General features: G+C 40.4%; 1 protein-coding gene across 5 annotated transcripts in view; it reads left to right on the top strand.

The window, feature by feature from the left end:
- The window catches only part of nkx2.2a (NK2 homeobox 2a), a 15,878-nt gene extending 6,649 nt beyond the window's left edge, over positions 1-9,229 (top strand). For 4 of the 5 annotated variants that reach the window (XM_085767731.1, XM_085767733.1, XM_085767732.1 and 1 more), the window contains one exon: positions 1-954. This exon is cut by the window's left edge. In XM_085767731.1, the coding sequence (XP_085623857.1) occupies positions 1-535 (535 nt within the window). In that variant the 3' untranslated portion in view covers positions 536-954. Of the gene's footprint in view, positions 955-8,786 lie in introns of those variants that run through there. The other variant, XM_085767735.1, reaches the window with a different exon arrangement.
- Positions 9,230-14,122: the final 4,893 nt, after the last annotated feature.

Here is a 14,122-nt window from a genome sequence, read left to right as displayed (position 1 = left end):
TCAGGACTCGGCCAAGTCCCCGGAGCCGTCCGCGGACGACGAATCGCCGGACAACGACAAGGAAACTTCCAGCAGCGGCGGCAGCGACTCCGGTAAGAAGCGGAAAAGGAGGGTGCTGTTCTCCAAGGCGCAGACCTACGAGCTGGAGCGCCGCTTCAGGCAGCAGAGGTACCTGTCCGCCCCGGAGAGGGAGCACCTGGCCAGCCTGATCCGCCTCACCCCGACCCAAGTGAAGATCTGGTTCCAGAACCATCGGTATAAGATGAAGAGAGCCCGGGCCGAGAAAGGTATGGAAGTGACCCATCTCCCTTCTCCCAGGCGGGTGGCCGTGCCCGTCTTAGTCAGGGATGGAAAGCCTTGTCACACTCTTAAAGCTCAGGACTTGGCGGCCACTTTTCAGGCCGGGATCCCCTTCTCGGCTTACAGTGCCCAGTCACTCCAACACATGCAGTATAACGCGCAGTACAGCGCCGCGGCCACGCCACAGTTCCCCACAGCACATCATTTGGTGCAAACGCAACAGTGGACTTGGTGAGAGAAATTATAGAGACTTGTCTTGGAGGCACGATAGGGAGTTTCACCACAAAGCAAAGAAAAAAAAAAATAAAACACAAAAAACAAAAGACTTTTCATTTTTGCAGCTTGACTCATATATATACTACCATTTTTATTCGGGGCTCATGTGTGCGCCGTGTTTACATGTTTTCGTTAAGAGAACTGGGTCCAAACCTCTCCCTTATAGATTTTATTAAGAATGTCAATGCTCTTCTTGTGAATTTTTTTGTAAAGTATGTTGTGTGTTGGTTGTAGAGATGTTTTCCTCTCTTTTCTTTTGTCCCTTCGTGTTATTATCAGCACGTACGAACCACTTTATAATTATAGAAATTTTAATTTCTTGCTTCTTTTATGGACCGAAAAAATATTTATGGCCATGAATAAACACTGGCAACTTTTCAGCTATTTTCCCTTTTGTTTTTATTTCCTGTAAATATTTTGTGGCAAATGTTTGGAGAAAAAAAAAGGAAAAAGAAAAAAAAAAACATAGAGAACTTCCGGGAGCGTTCAGCAGAAGATCGGCCTATACACACATACATAAATATATATATATATATATTTCCAAATTGAAAAGAAAGAAAAATGAGGGAGTGATTTTTTTTCTTTTTTCTTTTTTTTCTTTTTCTTTTTCTTTTTTTGGCTAAACATTATTACTGCCGTGTCAGATCACATATGTAAATAACAGTGCAGCCTCGCGGTGATGGCTACATATCCTAAATTTTTTTATAAGGATTTTTAAATAAAATGCTGTGTTTCTGAAAGAAGGTTTGATTTATCCAAGTGTCCTATTCGATCTGCTCATCTCTGAAAAGACATCGCTTAACACCAGGCTGAAAAGGCGAGGAGACAAACACTAGATTGTGGCAAAGAATGGAGTCTGACTATGGGAATAAATCTCCAGCGCACTTCACCCCTTTCTGTTTAGGCAAATTTAATCCCAGGAATATTTTTCTCTGAATCGGAACACCTCACTAATAAAGAGTCTAAAGTCACTTGTGAAATGGGACTAAAATCCACTTACTTAATATAAGAGGGCTTCTCCACATAAGAAGCTTTTGAGTCAAAAGCTCTCCGTTTTGTCAGCATCCCCAACCACTCCCGGCCTTGGGTGTAGAGTGGAAGACTGTGATGGGGAAGGAGAAAAAAATCGTTTAATGCAATAAATGTTTTGTTATCTTGTTACACCGCTAAACTGCAAATAGAGCAGGAATAATCAATGACTCACCAGCAGTCCTCTTTGTTTAACCACGGACAACTATCAGCTAAAATGCGCACGGCTCACATGGGGCTTTAACCGCCTAATAAAGTTAGCCTATATATTTCATATCATCATGTAACGTGTTAGCAATGATGGCCCGCATTAAAAGGCACTTTGCTCCATTAGACACCATGTTCCTAAAGATGGAACCAAAACAAGCACAATTGGCTCCCCAGTGAACCGCAGAGCGCACTGCGGATTATCAGACTCCAGTCAATATCTTGGGTAAATATGATAACCCAGTAGAAAAATCTATGCATTTCTGTTTGTCCCGGGACAAAAATCTGACAACAGATGTTCGAGTCGCCCCTATCATCACTGAACAAACAGCTAAATTGGCCAGATTTGCTAACTATTTACAGAATTGAGTCTCAAGGGGGCTACTGCTTTTGTGGGGCGACACAGACTCAATTTGTCCCTGACACAAAGGTTTTGTGTTTCACCACTGGTTGAGCTTGTAGGTCAAATAAATCAGCAACTTGCTCCTAGCTTTCTTTTTTTCTTTATCTTTTTTTTAGAAGACAAAGAGAGAGGAAATGAGAAATAAGTAGCGTTGTTTCCAGCCTGACAATGATCGCTTATAGCACTGTTATTATGGGAGCGTGATGTGGGGGAGAAATATGATATGATCCGCAGTGCGCGTTATGGAAATTATAAAGCGAACTGATAAATGGCTGTGATAAAGAGCTGGCTCTCTGTGTGGCTGGGTTTTTTTTAAACTGAACTCTGGCTGATTTCTCTCAAATCAATCTCAAACTCTACTTGGCTTGGAACAATAATAATTTAAAGAAAACTCCTAAAAAGAAAATTGTAGTCTTCTGTGTGTGTGTGTGTGTGTGTGTGTGTGTGTGTGTGTGTGTGTGTGTGTGTGTGTGTGTGTGTGTGTGTGTGTGTGTGTGTGTGTGTGTGTGTCCTCTCAGATGGGGCGGTTTTCTGACTCCATCATTGCATAATACAGTACACGAATACAACACAGACAAAAGCCCAGGCCTGGCTTTTGCAGGATGTTAGAGGCGTGCATGTTAACGAGCAGCAGGAGTGAGGGTGCAGACAGTGGAGATAGAGAGACTGACAGAGTTTCTTGGTGCTGTTCAGAGTCAGGGAGATGTATCCTTGGGCTTTTTGTCCTGCCTGTCACTTGGTGCCATTGTGATCTTTGCTGCACACGTTGTATCCCATATGGGCAGCTGGGCTCGGACAAGGAGAAAAGGATCTCTCACAAACCCCAATTTGTATCACGCTTTCAAATAAAGCATTGTTGTCTCTCAAAGAAAAACGAATTAAAAATTCGTGCTATATCTATTCTGGTCAAAAAAAGAAGCCCCATTCACAGATAACAGGGAGTCCTTCTTCCTTGATAGAGCTATGCCAACAACAGCCCTCTCATTTCTCTTTTCCCTCTATCCCACCATTCTCCAAAGTGAAAGGCTGATTATTGTCTGTCCCAAAAAGTGGCTCGTCACAGCGCAAAAACTATTTTTAATTCCAGACAGTGTTCTTCCTTGTTTGCTTTGAGTCCCACTGGAAATGGCGTGGGCCTGTTTCTGAAATAGACGCATGGAAAAATATTTGACACCATTCGCCCCCGTTTAGAGCCCGTTTTTTAAGGACTTCCGTGTCAGGTGTAAAACTAGGCTACACACACACACATACACACGCATTGACTTACTGCTTCCACGGAAATCTGGATTTCACAAACACTTTTTCCCCAAGATTTGACGCCAACATGCAGTGTTGTTCAGTTCTGGCGCTTTATCACGCTGGTAGCAATTACAGAAATATGCAAATAGCACCACTGATTAATCTAAGAGGTAGTACATGTTGAAGCTGCTGTTTGCATCCTAATTTACTGGAGGAGATGCTGGAGGATGCAAATTTGTTTTTGTTTTTTTTATTATTTTCCATGGGAACCAAAACTGAGGATATTGGCAGATGTTTATATTGGACTAATGCGCCAAGATGCACTGCCGCTGGAAGTACCGCACGAGCATGGCCTGCATTTACAATTATTACAGTTTATCACAGTCCACTTTTATTCTTCTATATTTTAATTGGCATAATTTTTTGATTATATTTCATATTTTTTTCAACATCCCTCTCCTCAAAAAGAAAAAGAAAAGATGTGGTTGAGCCTGTTCACCTGCAGACTGAGTGTAGATTTAAACACTTGTGCATCAGTGTTACTATTCCAGCCCCAAAAACTGAAGCCAAAAATAAAAGCGTCAGCTGTGTGAGAGCCTGTGTGGTAAACTTTTACGGCTGCACCGCTGTATTGTCATTAACGTAGCAGAAAATTACACCGCCTCTCCAGCAGCTCAGCAACAGGGTCAGATTTATCGGAAATTGCTTATGGCTGCTTGAAGGGATAAAGCAGTGCGACATTAAAACAAGCGTCTTGGCGCGCAGCGTAGTTCAACCTGCGTGGATAACAATATTATATACCTTGGAATACAATACTTGAGGAAATATGCACTCGGGGCACCATGGATCTTCGTCATCCTGCCCATTTGAACCTCGACATGAATCATTTTTCTATCGTGCACATCGCCAAATAAACGAGGATTTCAAAGCTATAATAGGCGGTGCTTTTCATTTAAAGGAAGCTATCTGGGTTTTATTGCCTTAAAGGAGATCCAGATTAGATTCGCCACAGTGCCGATATTAGAAAGAGAGAGAGAGAGAGATGGAGAGAGGGAGAGGCAGTGATGGAGGGAGGGAGAGGCAGAGGAGTGATAGTTGCGCTCAGCTGCCACAAGATGGAAGCAGAGGTCTTCAGTTGGCCTCACGCAGCTTCTACCTGCGACTAACAGTCCCAGCATCGTCTGATTCCTCCATCACAAATCACTGCTACAGACTCATCTCCCGGCTGCTGCAGCCAACCTGTGCTTTCCTCTTTAATGAACACACACCCCGGCAAACTTGACTGTCTCTTTAAGTGCATGATTGCGGTTTATGACATTGTTATGGATCTTGAGAGCATACCTAATCGTGTCGCTCTTGAAAGACAAACTAGACTCGGCGTAAACAGTCCACAGCCAATTAGCACCGGTTCCATTTCAAAGTTAGAGAGAGAGAGAGAGAGAGAGAGAGAGAGAGAGAGAGAGAGAGAGAGAGAGAGAGAGGCTGGGTATTTCCACGGTGTGGCGCAATAGGACAGAGGGATAAATATGGTGCAGATTAATTCACTCCAGTGAAAGTGAACAATGGAGCTGAAGTGAGGTTTTCCAAGGAAAGCCTTAACTCAGCCAGTGTCCTTCACAACAAAGAACACTGCGAGTTAAACGTCCTCAGTGAAATAAAAAACACTGATATTTCTGATCAGAGGAAAATAACCAGTTTCTCTTGTAAAATGCGGCCCATCTGACAAACTCTGACAACAAATAAACACCTATTAAGACGAACAGCGGGTCTGCTGTGAAACTAAGCATCAGATTTGCTCCCTAGATTCTACTGACTTGTGTCATTTAAATGTCTGTCACGTCCTGCAGTTATGTGGACTTACTTCCCAGGCTGTAAAGTGCCTGAGCACCATCATCGATCATGCAGAGAAGAAGTATGCAAAGCACTTGCAAAATGGGTCAAATGACGTCAAAATGAAACGCTAGGCTACCATTTTTATGCACCTGCTCAGTGCAGCATCAGTGAGCTTGTACCTGTAGGGGGCCTCATTGGGTTGGAAAGATGCACCAGCAGGGGGTGGAGGGATGCTGAACATGATGGGAGAGGGTTGAGGGAGGAGGAGGAGGAGGAGGAGGAGGAGGAGGAGTGTTGCATGAGTCCTGGCCACTGTCATGAGGCTGGTGTGGGAAAGAAAATACAGAGAGAGAACAAACAGTTAGTAAGAGCATCACTGTGGATACAGCAGCACAAGTATATCCACATGACACAGTTTGAATCAGGTGTTCACTTTCTTGTGGAAAGACAAAGAAAGACACGGGAAAGCATCATCTCAAATTAACTTCCACCCTGCTTTCTAAGTGCTGCTGGGATCAGCAGTGTGTGTACGTGTGTGTGTGTGTGTGTGTGTGTGTGTGTGTGTGTGTGTGTGTGTGTGTGTGTGTGTGTGTGTGTGTGTGTGTGTGTTGTGAGTGTGATGTGTCCATGTGTGCAAATCCACACAGTTGAACTCAGTGGCACAGAACGTCTGCACTCTGCACACTAGCTACCGTTCAGATCCCGCCTGCGTGAGAAGAACCTGGTGAGCTGAGAGATGACTGACACAAACACACCGGTGTCTGTGGGTTGAAGAAGGAAGAAACCGAAGAACTGCGGCTCATCGACACTTTCCTGTGAAGCTGAAGTCAAAAAAAGCAAACAGAAAAAAAACATCCCTGCTGCATCGTTGAGCATCTCCAAACTCTGCCGTGCTGTCTTCATCCATGAATTACAGAACTTTAAAATGTAAATCAAAAGTAAAGACTAATATTTCATGTTGGGATTAAGGCAGAAGTTTTTATTATTATTTCAGGGACAAAGAGGGAAGAACTTCATCAAAAGCATTTCAATGTATCTTCCAAATCCATTCACAATTTGTAGATTGCTTATTTCACATGTTTAATTGGTGGAATAATTGCTTACTAATAAACCCCTTTATCTGTTATGACGTTGTCTGTCAGGATCCTATATGGAAAATACCCCGCAGTTTAGTTTGAACTGAATAGATTGGGAAAATATATATTGGTAAATGATAATTATTGAATCAGAAAGAGAAGAATTAGTTCAGCAGCCTGGTAAAATTGGGACCATAAAAGTATCAGATATACCTCATATTATACATCTGTATGACATGTATCATTTGAATCACTTTCATGCATCTAACAAATAAACACCTTGATGATATTGCATTATTTGTTTCACAATTTGCTCTGCAGCTACTTAGTCTGAGGTGCACGACTCCTGCTTTTAGCTCCTTTTCCTTATCAGCTGTGTGCAATGTTGTTCTTTCACGTGCTTGAAAACATCACTGAGAGGAAACATAAAACCCATTTGCTTAAGTGTCCTTGTCTCCGAGTAAGGTCATTCTCACAAACTTTCATTTGTTAGGAGAGTAAGTATTTGTCAGGCACTTTTGGCTCTTTTTTTCTTCCATGTAGGTCACAATTCATTTTTTTAAATTCTCAAATGTTAAATCCAACAGAGTCAGTGAGCTAGATATTGTGAGTGCCTCACACTCAAGATACACGGAGGTGTATTTCATTCTGGCTTCCTCAGACGAGACAGGCAGTGGTGTTTTTCTATGGGAGACGCTGATGGTGCAATTCTTAGATTGTGGCAGTGGCGGTGGTAGGCCAGAGTCTGAAGTACTGCAGCTTACCAGCAGCCAGTTTGGAGTCATCTTTGTGAAAAAAGAAGAGAGTGAGTCAAGGTCCTTGACTTTGCTAAATGTTGAGATTAGGAAAATAGCAGAGTCTGCGGAGACACACTGTGTCAGGAAGATCTGGTAGACAGCTCAGACAGAGAGGGCTTTTTTTCTGTCTACAAATACTTCAAGGTGTAAAAATGAACGTAAGATGAATCAAATAAACACTTACAAAAAATCACATCGGCTTGGTATTCCATTATTTCTAAGGAGCAGGTTTACGCTGGATGTATCGAAGGCCACACGTTTAAAATATACTTTCACAGAGGCAGTGGATTCATAACTACAAGCCAAACAGTCATATTTTTAGTTTACATCATTAACTTATATTTCAACAATGGTTGAATCATCGGTTTCTCTGAGAGTCAGCAACAATCACTGTGGTGGGGAAAAAGGTTGTTGAGAGCTATTAATAACTGAATGTGTCTCAAGCAGAAGTGTTTACATCAGCTTCATCCTGCTTTCACTGGTGTATGATGTCTGTACATTACTGGAGCACAAATATTCATGCAGCCATTCATCCACTGTGTCTGAGGCTGGTTTAATGGGTGAGATCTAAAGGAAGAAAATGACAGATTTAGTGACAGTAATCAATTGTGTGTCATAATGTGTGAGGTCATCTGAGATTCACAAATTTCTCTTTTGGATTCCAAAAAGTTAGCCTCTTTACATTACACCAGTAAGGTTAGGCAGCAGTAATATGTTTGTTTTCATATCAGTTTAAATGTAAAAGGGATGTTTAAACCATCTCAAGATAAACGTGCATTGGTTGGTTTGGACTGATTTAGCTTTACACTGAAGTGTCCACAGTGTATGTGGGTTTCTCCCACAGTCTTGTGGTCAGTAAACGCACCGGCTCATAATGAGTATCAAAAGGCTGAGAGTGAGTGAATCAAACCAAAGACAGACTTCCACACCTGCTGACTTTTTACTGTAAAATCCTGTTTATTTTAAACATCTGAGTTGTTCACCACAGTGTTTGCAGCAATGAACTAAACAATGATAGACCACAGTAACCAAGTGCCTATTGCCTGCTGCTTGTGAGACATGTTAATTCAACATTCAACTGTTTCTGTTCAATATGAGATTTGTGCCATTTTAGTCCTCATTTAGAGCTGACACTCTACATTTTAATGACGCCCAGCGGTTCAACTAATTTAAACTAAACTTGAAAGAACAAACAGCACCAATACACAAACATGTGTTTTCATCCCCATCAATTTATGAACAAGCGATCAGAGATATTAATGTCATTTCATGTTAATGTAATTAATGTCAAATTGATTCCCCCCTGTTTTTTATTTATTGAATTTGTGCCGCTCCAAAAAAAAAAAAGTTAAATATCCACATGACAAAAGGCATGTGTCTGAACACTATGCTTGTGTATTTCATTTAAAGATATACAGTTGATAACATTGTTAATTTAAATTGATGGACTTGTGAACTTTTTCTATCTATTGCAGGTAAATTTGAGCCCACAATGCATGATGATTAATATTTAAATATCTTTCATCTGTGAGTTCTCCTATTAAAAGTTGTGCTTCTGTGTTATTATGCAAATTGCCATATGGTCTTATTTCCCTTTGTCTTCTCTTTCTCAATGTTCTACCTTAGGACTTGAATTGTCTTGTATAAAACCCACAGTCCGCTGCAGTCAGGTGGGCTGGATGGGGGACAGCGCCAACAATCAGGTTCCCAGAGTTGAGTGTTTATGCCTTTCACTAAATGGATTGTCTCACCTTCTTCAGAGGATGAACATGAGGTGCTTGAGATGCCAGCACTGCAAATGGATCCTGGGGCTTTGAGCCTTGACGGCAAACCGGCCGTCATCTGTTACAGACATGCTTCAATCAGCACGCGTGATGATCAAAGAGCAACAATATGGCCACATTTGTGTTTTACCAATTCAAGTTGCCTAATTAACTTCCTGTTTAAAGAGGATGTAAAATATGTGTAGCAAGTTGTGCCTATCATGTGTTTGTGCACTTGTGCCCTGTAGTGAATTTATAATGTGTTTCGGAGCTAATTGTACTGGATGTAAAAAATGAATAAAAAAGCTTCTCAATGATGTTTCTTTTTATTGTGGACTTGCTTTGCCGAATAGACACATGAATAGACACTGTATTTCAATATAACCAATCAATGCGATGTCTGCCTTTATTGTATCCTGTATCACTGTCTTTATGATCCCTTTAGTCTTTACGGTCCTTGTGATGCATGAGACTGAAGCAATAACCTTCAACCTATTTATCCTCTACAGTCACAGTCAGATACTGTTTGCTGACTGTGTTTTCATCCTCACAAAGGCAGGGCTGTCGAACAAACGGCGTCCTATCAGCCCACTGTCCTTCGTGTTTGTTTGGCATTGCTATCCCAAAAGATGAAATCAACTCATAGGAAGCTAAGGAAACACACACTGATGTTATAATAGTGATTTATTTTGCTGTGTGATTGGCTGAACAAAACAGAGGTATACCAAAGTTGAGACCATTATTGACATTTTTGGCTATTATTTCCAAAGTACACCTGAGCAAAAACCCACACACTTTTTTTGCCTTTCCAGTAAAAGATGTAGGACATGTACTGACCAAAAATCTGCTTTTATTTCTTCTTTTCTTAATAGCTCAGTTTATGTGGGAGTCTCTTTGAATAAGCCACGGTTGGAGCAGAGAGGGGCCGTATCTCTAAATCAGAGCCATAAATCTAACACTAAAGATATTTCTGTCCAGTGGGTTTTTAATTCTTGTATTTGTTTGACACCAGTTTATGTTCATAACATCCCCAGTCCCCATTCAACCTCTGGGCCCCTCGACTCCGCTGTCCAGTTGCCTCTCTCTCTGTGGCCCCAGTTAAAATCCCAGGGACATAGTGGGACAGTTGAGTCTTAGCTACCATGTCTTCCCCTGCTTTCAGTATTTTTTATATTCAGATATCAAACATTTCTACTTAATCCTAATATTTACACACACACAGATGTAAATATGAATGCACAATGGATAAATTCTATTTTTTATCTGTGTAGGATATGTGTATATGTGTGTTTGTGTGCCACATCTTTTGTATGTATTTGTACAGTACCAAGGTCACCGTTTGTTGTTTTTGCAGTGTAGTCTACAAATAAAAAGGTCTGGAATTGTTCAATAAACATGGTATTATTATTATTTATTTATTTATTATTTGTGGAGGAGGTGGGTGGTAGTGGGGGTTGGGGGTTACAAAAGAGGACATTAAATAGATTTTCTACATCATGACATATTCATTTCTATTATAGAACATCATGGCCAGACTTTACAAACATAATTATCAAATAACATAAACATATTGTATATAATATATTTACAATACACAATGTTGTACCTGATGATTTTGCTACACCTTGGCTCTGTATATAAATACTGCACATTTTATTCAGCTATCTTTATATGCTATGCTATATTCCTACCATATACTGTTACAGTGCAACCAGGTTTAACCTACAATATATAATGTAATATATTGCTATAGTTTGAAAAAACTCACCAGTAAACACTGAATCCTGAGTGAATGGTGGTTTCATAGTGTTGGGTCTAGTGCCTAGCAGAAGCAGCAGAAGCAGCAGCAGCTATTCATCATGACTCCGCAGACACCACATTCATCTGAATAATGAGGCACACACACATGTCACAAAGAAACAACTCATGCTCAAGTTCCATACTTCAAATCAGGAAACATCTGACATCAATGAACAATCTTATACTGAGGAGTTCAAGAGATTATCAAAGAGGAGACCTGTTTAGTGTATGTTCAGAAAATGAAGAGCAGAGGTGAGCGTAGTAAACATCAATGGAACTAGATTTTTATTTTTACATTGAATTCATGTTGTCCATAAGAGAGCAGGGTGAATGGGTGTAGTTAACACAAAAGGGATATTATTGTGCATAAAGCATTTATCTTAGGAGTTTAATTCTGGAGCATGCAGTGAGGCCGGGGCAGCTGCTGTTCAGAGAAGCACATATGAGTGGTTCAAATCCCAGGGTGAGCTGGGAACACCTGAGAGGAGACTGAGTGGAGCCCCCCCCCCGAGCATTCTCTACTGAGCAGATCACTCACTTAAGGTCCAGCAGCAGACGACTGTGGTAGCACACGGTGCACAGCTCAGAGCAACGAGTCTCACCTCTCTATACTGTAGTTTGGATGTGAAATAGATTGCAAATGAGATACTTGTCCATTAATAACACATAACTTAAATAAATTATTGCTATGTCAGTAATAAAATAAGTACAATTATATATTTTGTTGGATGTGTAAGTCCTCAAAACAGGCCAGCAATCATGTGCCATTTCACTGACCACACTGTAGCAATCACTGCAGTAGTGTAAAACATCTTGTGAATAGTGTACACATTAAAGGGTAAGTTCACTATTTATTTTTCAATTATTTATCTTTATTCAACTACAGTCAGGTGCCCGCATGAAGGCCGGAACAGTTTTTACCCACTGTAACCGTTCCTCCCAATCACCCTGATCCAATCCACAGTCCTGTTTTGCTACAAAAAAAAAAAAAAAAATTTCAGGGGCTTTAGCTGTATAAGGCACCGCAGAGCTACATAGTGGTCGGAGCTGCATGTTATGAGAGACCTTGAACACGTCACTTGCATGCTGTTTTGTTAGAGTTCAATGCTTTTACTGACGATGATGATATGTGTAATATTTTTGTTTGGAATGAGTGCATAGACAGACGATCTGTGTTACGCACCGGGTCACATTACCGGTGTTCTTGAGGCATCGGTTGAGCAGTGACATCTGCTTTCAAGTACACCGCGCTCCATGTTGCACATTTCACAGCAGACTTTTTGACTCTGTCATCGCAGCAAAAGCACAGCTGTTACGAACAACATTAACACTGGCCATGACGGTGACCCAGCATGCACTGCACAATACCATTCCCTACTGTTACACATCAAAGCGTCCTCTATGAGAAAGGCCTGTCAGTGCACAAAGGTAAAAGGACTTGATCCACTTGTACACTGGCCAGTATCTGGATCTTTTTTCTTTTGCAAATTATGAAATAGCAAATATGGTTATACTCCCAAATAAAGCTGCATCAGTATATTAAGAGTGTGTATTAAAAAACATGTGGTAAATATCTTTTATATCATCATACTACATGAGCTGTATGAGTATAGAACTGGATTTCTTTAGTCAAGTTAAGCTTCAAAGTAACTGCAAGGAGAAATTATTGTTGTTTTAGACAGTGTATGTTGATATATGAAAAAACTCAAACAGTTAATTTGAAATAACTGAGTATGTTATGTGGTAAATGCTGCATTGTATACAACGCTCTTATAAGCTCCAGAAAATCAAAGAAAAGCTGCAGAGGGAGAAGGCTGGAGGAGGTTTTGTGTGTTTTTCCCGTTGACTGAGCAGCAGTCGTCCGAGTGGAGGAATCTTTTCCTGGCTCCTGCACACATGGCTGGAGGGACGAGAGAGGAGGAACAGTCTGCAGCATTTTAGCACACAATTTCATGATGGTTTCAGAGAAGAGGCCAGCCAAGCATTTCAAGTGGCGGAGCAGCGAGAGGGCAGCATTGTAGAGGAGAGCAGGTAGTGTAATGATCAGGTAGACAAGATGACATCAAGCGTCCTCAGGGATGGCCAGGCACAGAGAGCTGACACCCTTCCAGAGAAAAAGAACCACTGACACAGGACGAGACAAAACCAACAAAACAAAAGAGCCATTAGCCTCAGGAAGACTTGTTATTACTGTACAGCAGCAGAAAGTCAGACACTCAGTGCAGGGCCCGAGACAACCAGATTTAAACAGATAAGTAGCGAAACATGTCGATCTGTGAGTAACGCTTGTTAATGTTTGCATCTCTCTGCTATCACTGGACCAAAAACAGGAACAAAAGGGATTAAGAATACTACATCATCTGCATCGCCCGTTTCATTTACATTTTAGTTGCACTTCCTCTGTGGTTTGGAGAAGTGGATTTATGTGTATCACCTTCAATTGCAAACATATCATAAAATATCTGATGGTGAACACATGAATCTAATGTGTAAATGTTTAAAATATCTGTGTTAAAGACTTGAACGTTACAGAAGTTTCAAATGATTTATTTTACTTTATATTTATCACATTTATGTTTATATGAATAGGTTAATCACACAATTCAATGCTGCAGAAATGTGCATGTTTCAAATTGTATGATAATTATATTTTTTTACGATCTTGAATAGACAGAAAACAACAGATTTAAACTGTAAATCAATAACTTATATGTGATGATAGTTACAATTCAAAGCTACTACTCATCTTAATTCAGAGTTTATTCTAATACAATATCAGTGTCAGATGTGATATCTGACCTGGAACATGTTGGTTATAGACGGCCTGTCACCTTAAATCCTCGCCAAGAACTGAGAAAGATGGTCTGCATATTGTGGGACTGAAAAGAAGATTATAAAATTAAAAAGAAAATAGGTTTTTTAAGGATTATATAGATAATAGATTAGATAAAGGTTTTGAATTTAAAACCATTTTGCCTTTTTTGCAGATATGATTTTTTTTTCTCCTCATAATACTTTGTTCAGGGCTTGATGTCATTTCTAAGCTTCATATTATTTCACACACCAATAATATTTTTGTTTAAAACTATCCTTTTTTGCTAAATAAAGTTAAACTTTATCTGCCATAGGTTTTTCTGTTTGAAACAGTTCTGTATGTTGGGAGAGTCTGTTATTTCATAATACATATAAAATACAGAGAAAGTCATCCAGGGCAACAGAATGCACCTACAGTGTGTGAATGTGCTCCACTTATTTTAAAACTAGTGACATTAGTGACTTTGACTGTTTTTCTTCCTGCTGTTTTTCCTCAGACTGCCGCGAAAGAAACAGAGAAAAAGACATGGTATAAACAAAGATACACATTGAACAGACAACATATCTGCTTAAAATACATTTTAT

The sequence above is a fragment of the Trachurus japonicus genome, chromosome 22 (genome assembly GCF_045865225.1).
Source record: "Trachurus japonicus isolate A0001 chromosome 22, Traja_1.0".
Classification (NCBI taxonomy): Eukaryota; Metazoa; Chordata; class Actinopteri; order Carangiformes; family Carangidae; genus Trachurus; species Trachurus japonicus.
Note: the sequence above shows the minus strand (reverse complement) of the source record. Positions and strands in the feature narration are given on the sequence as shown.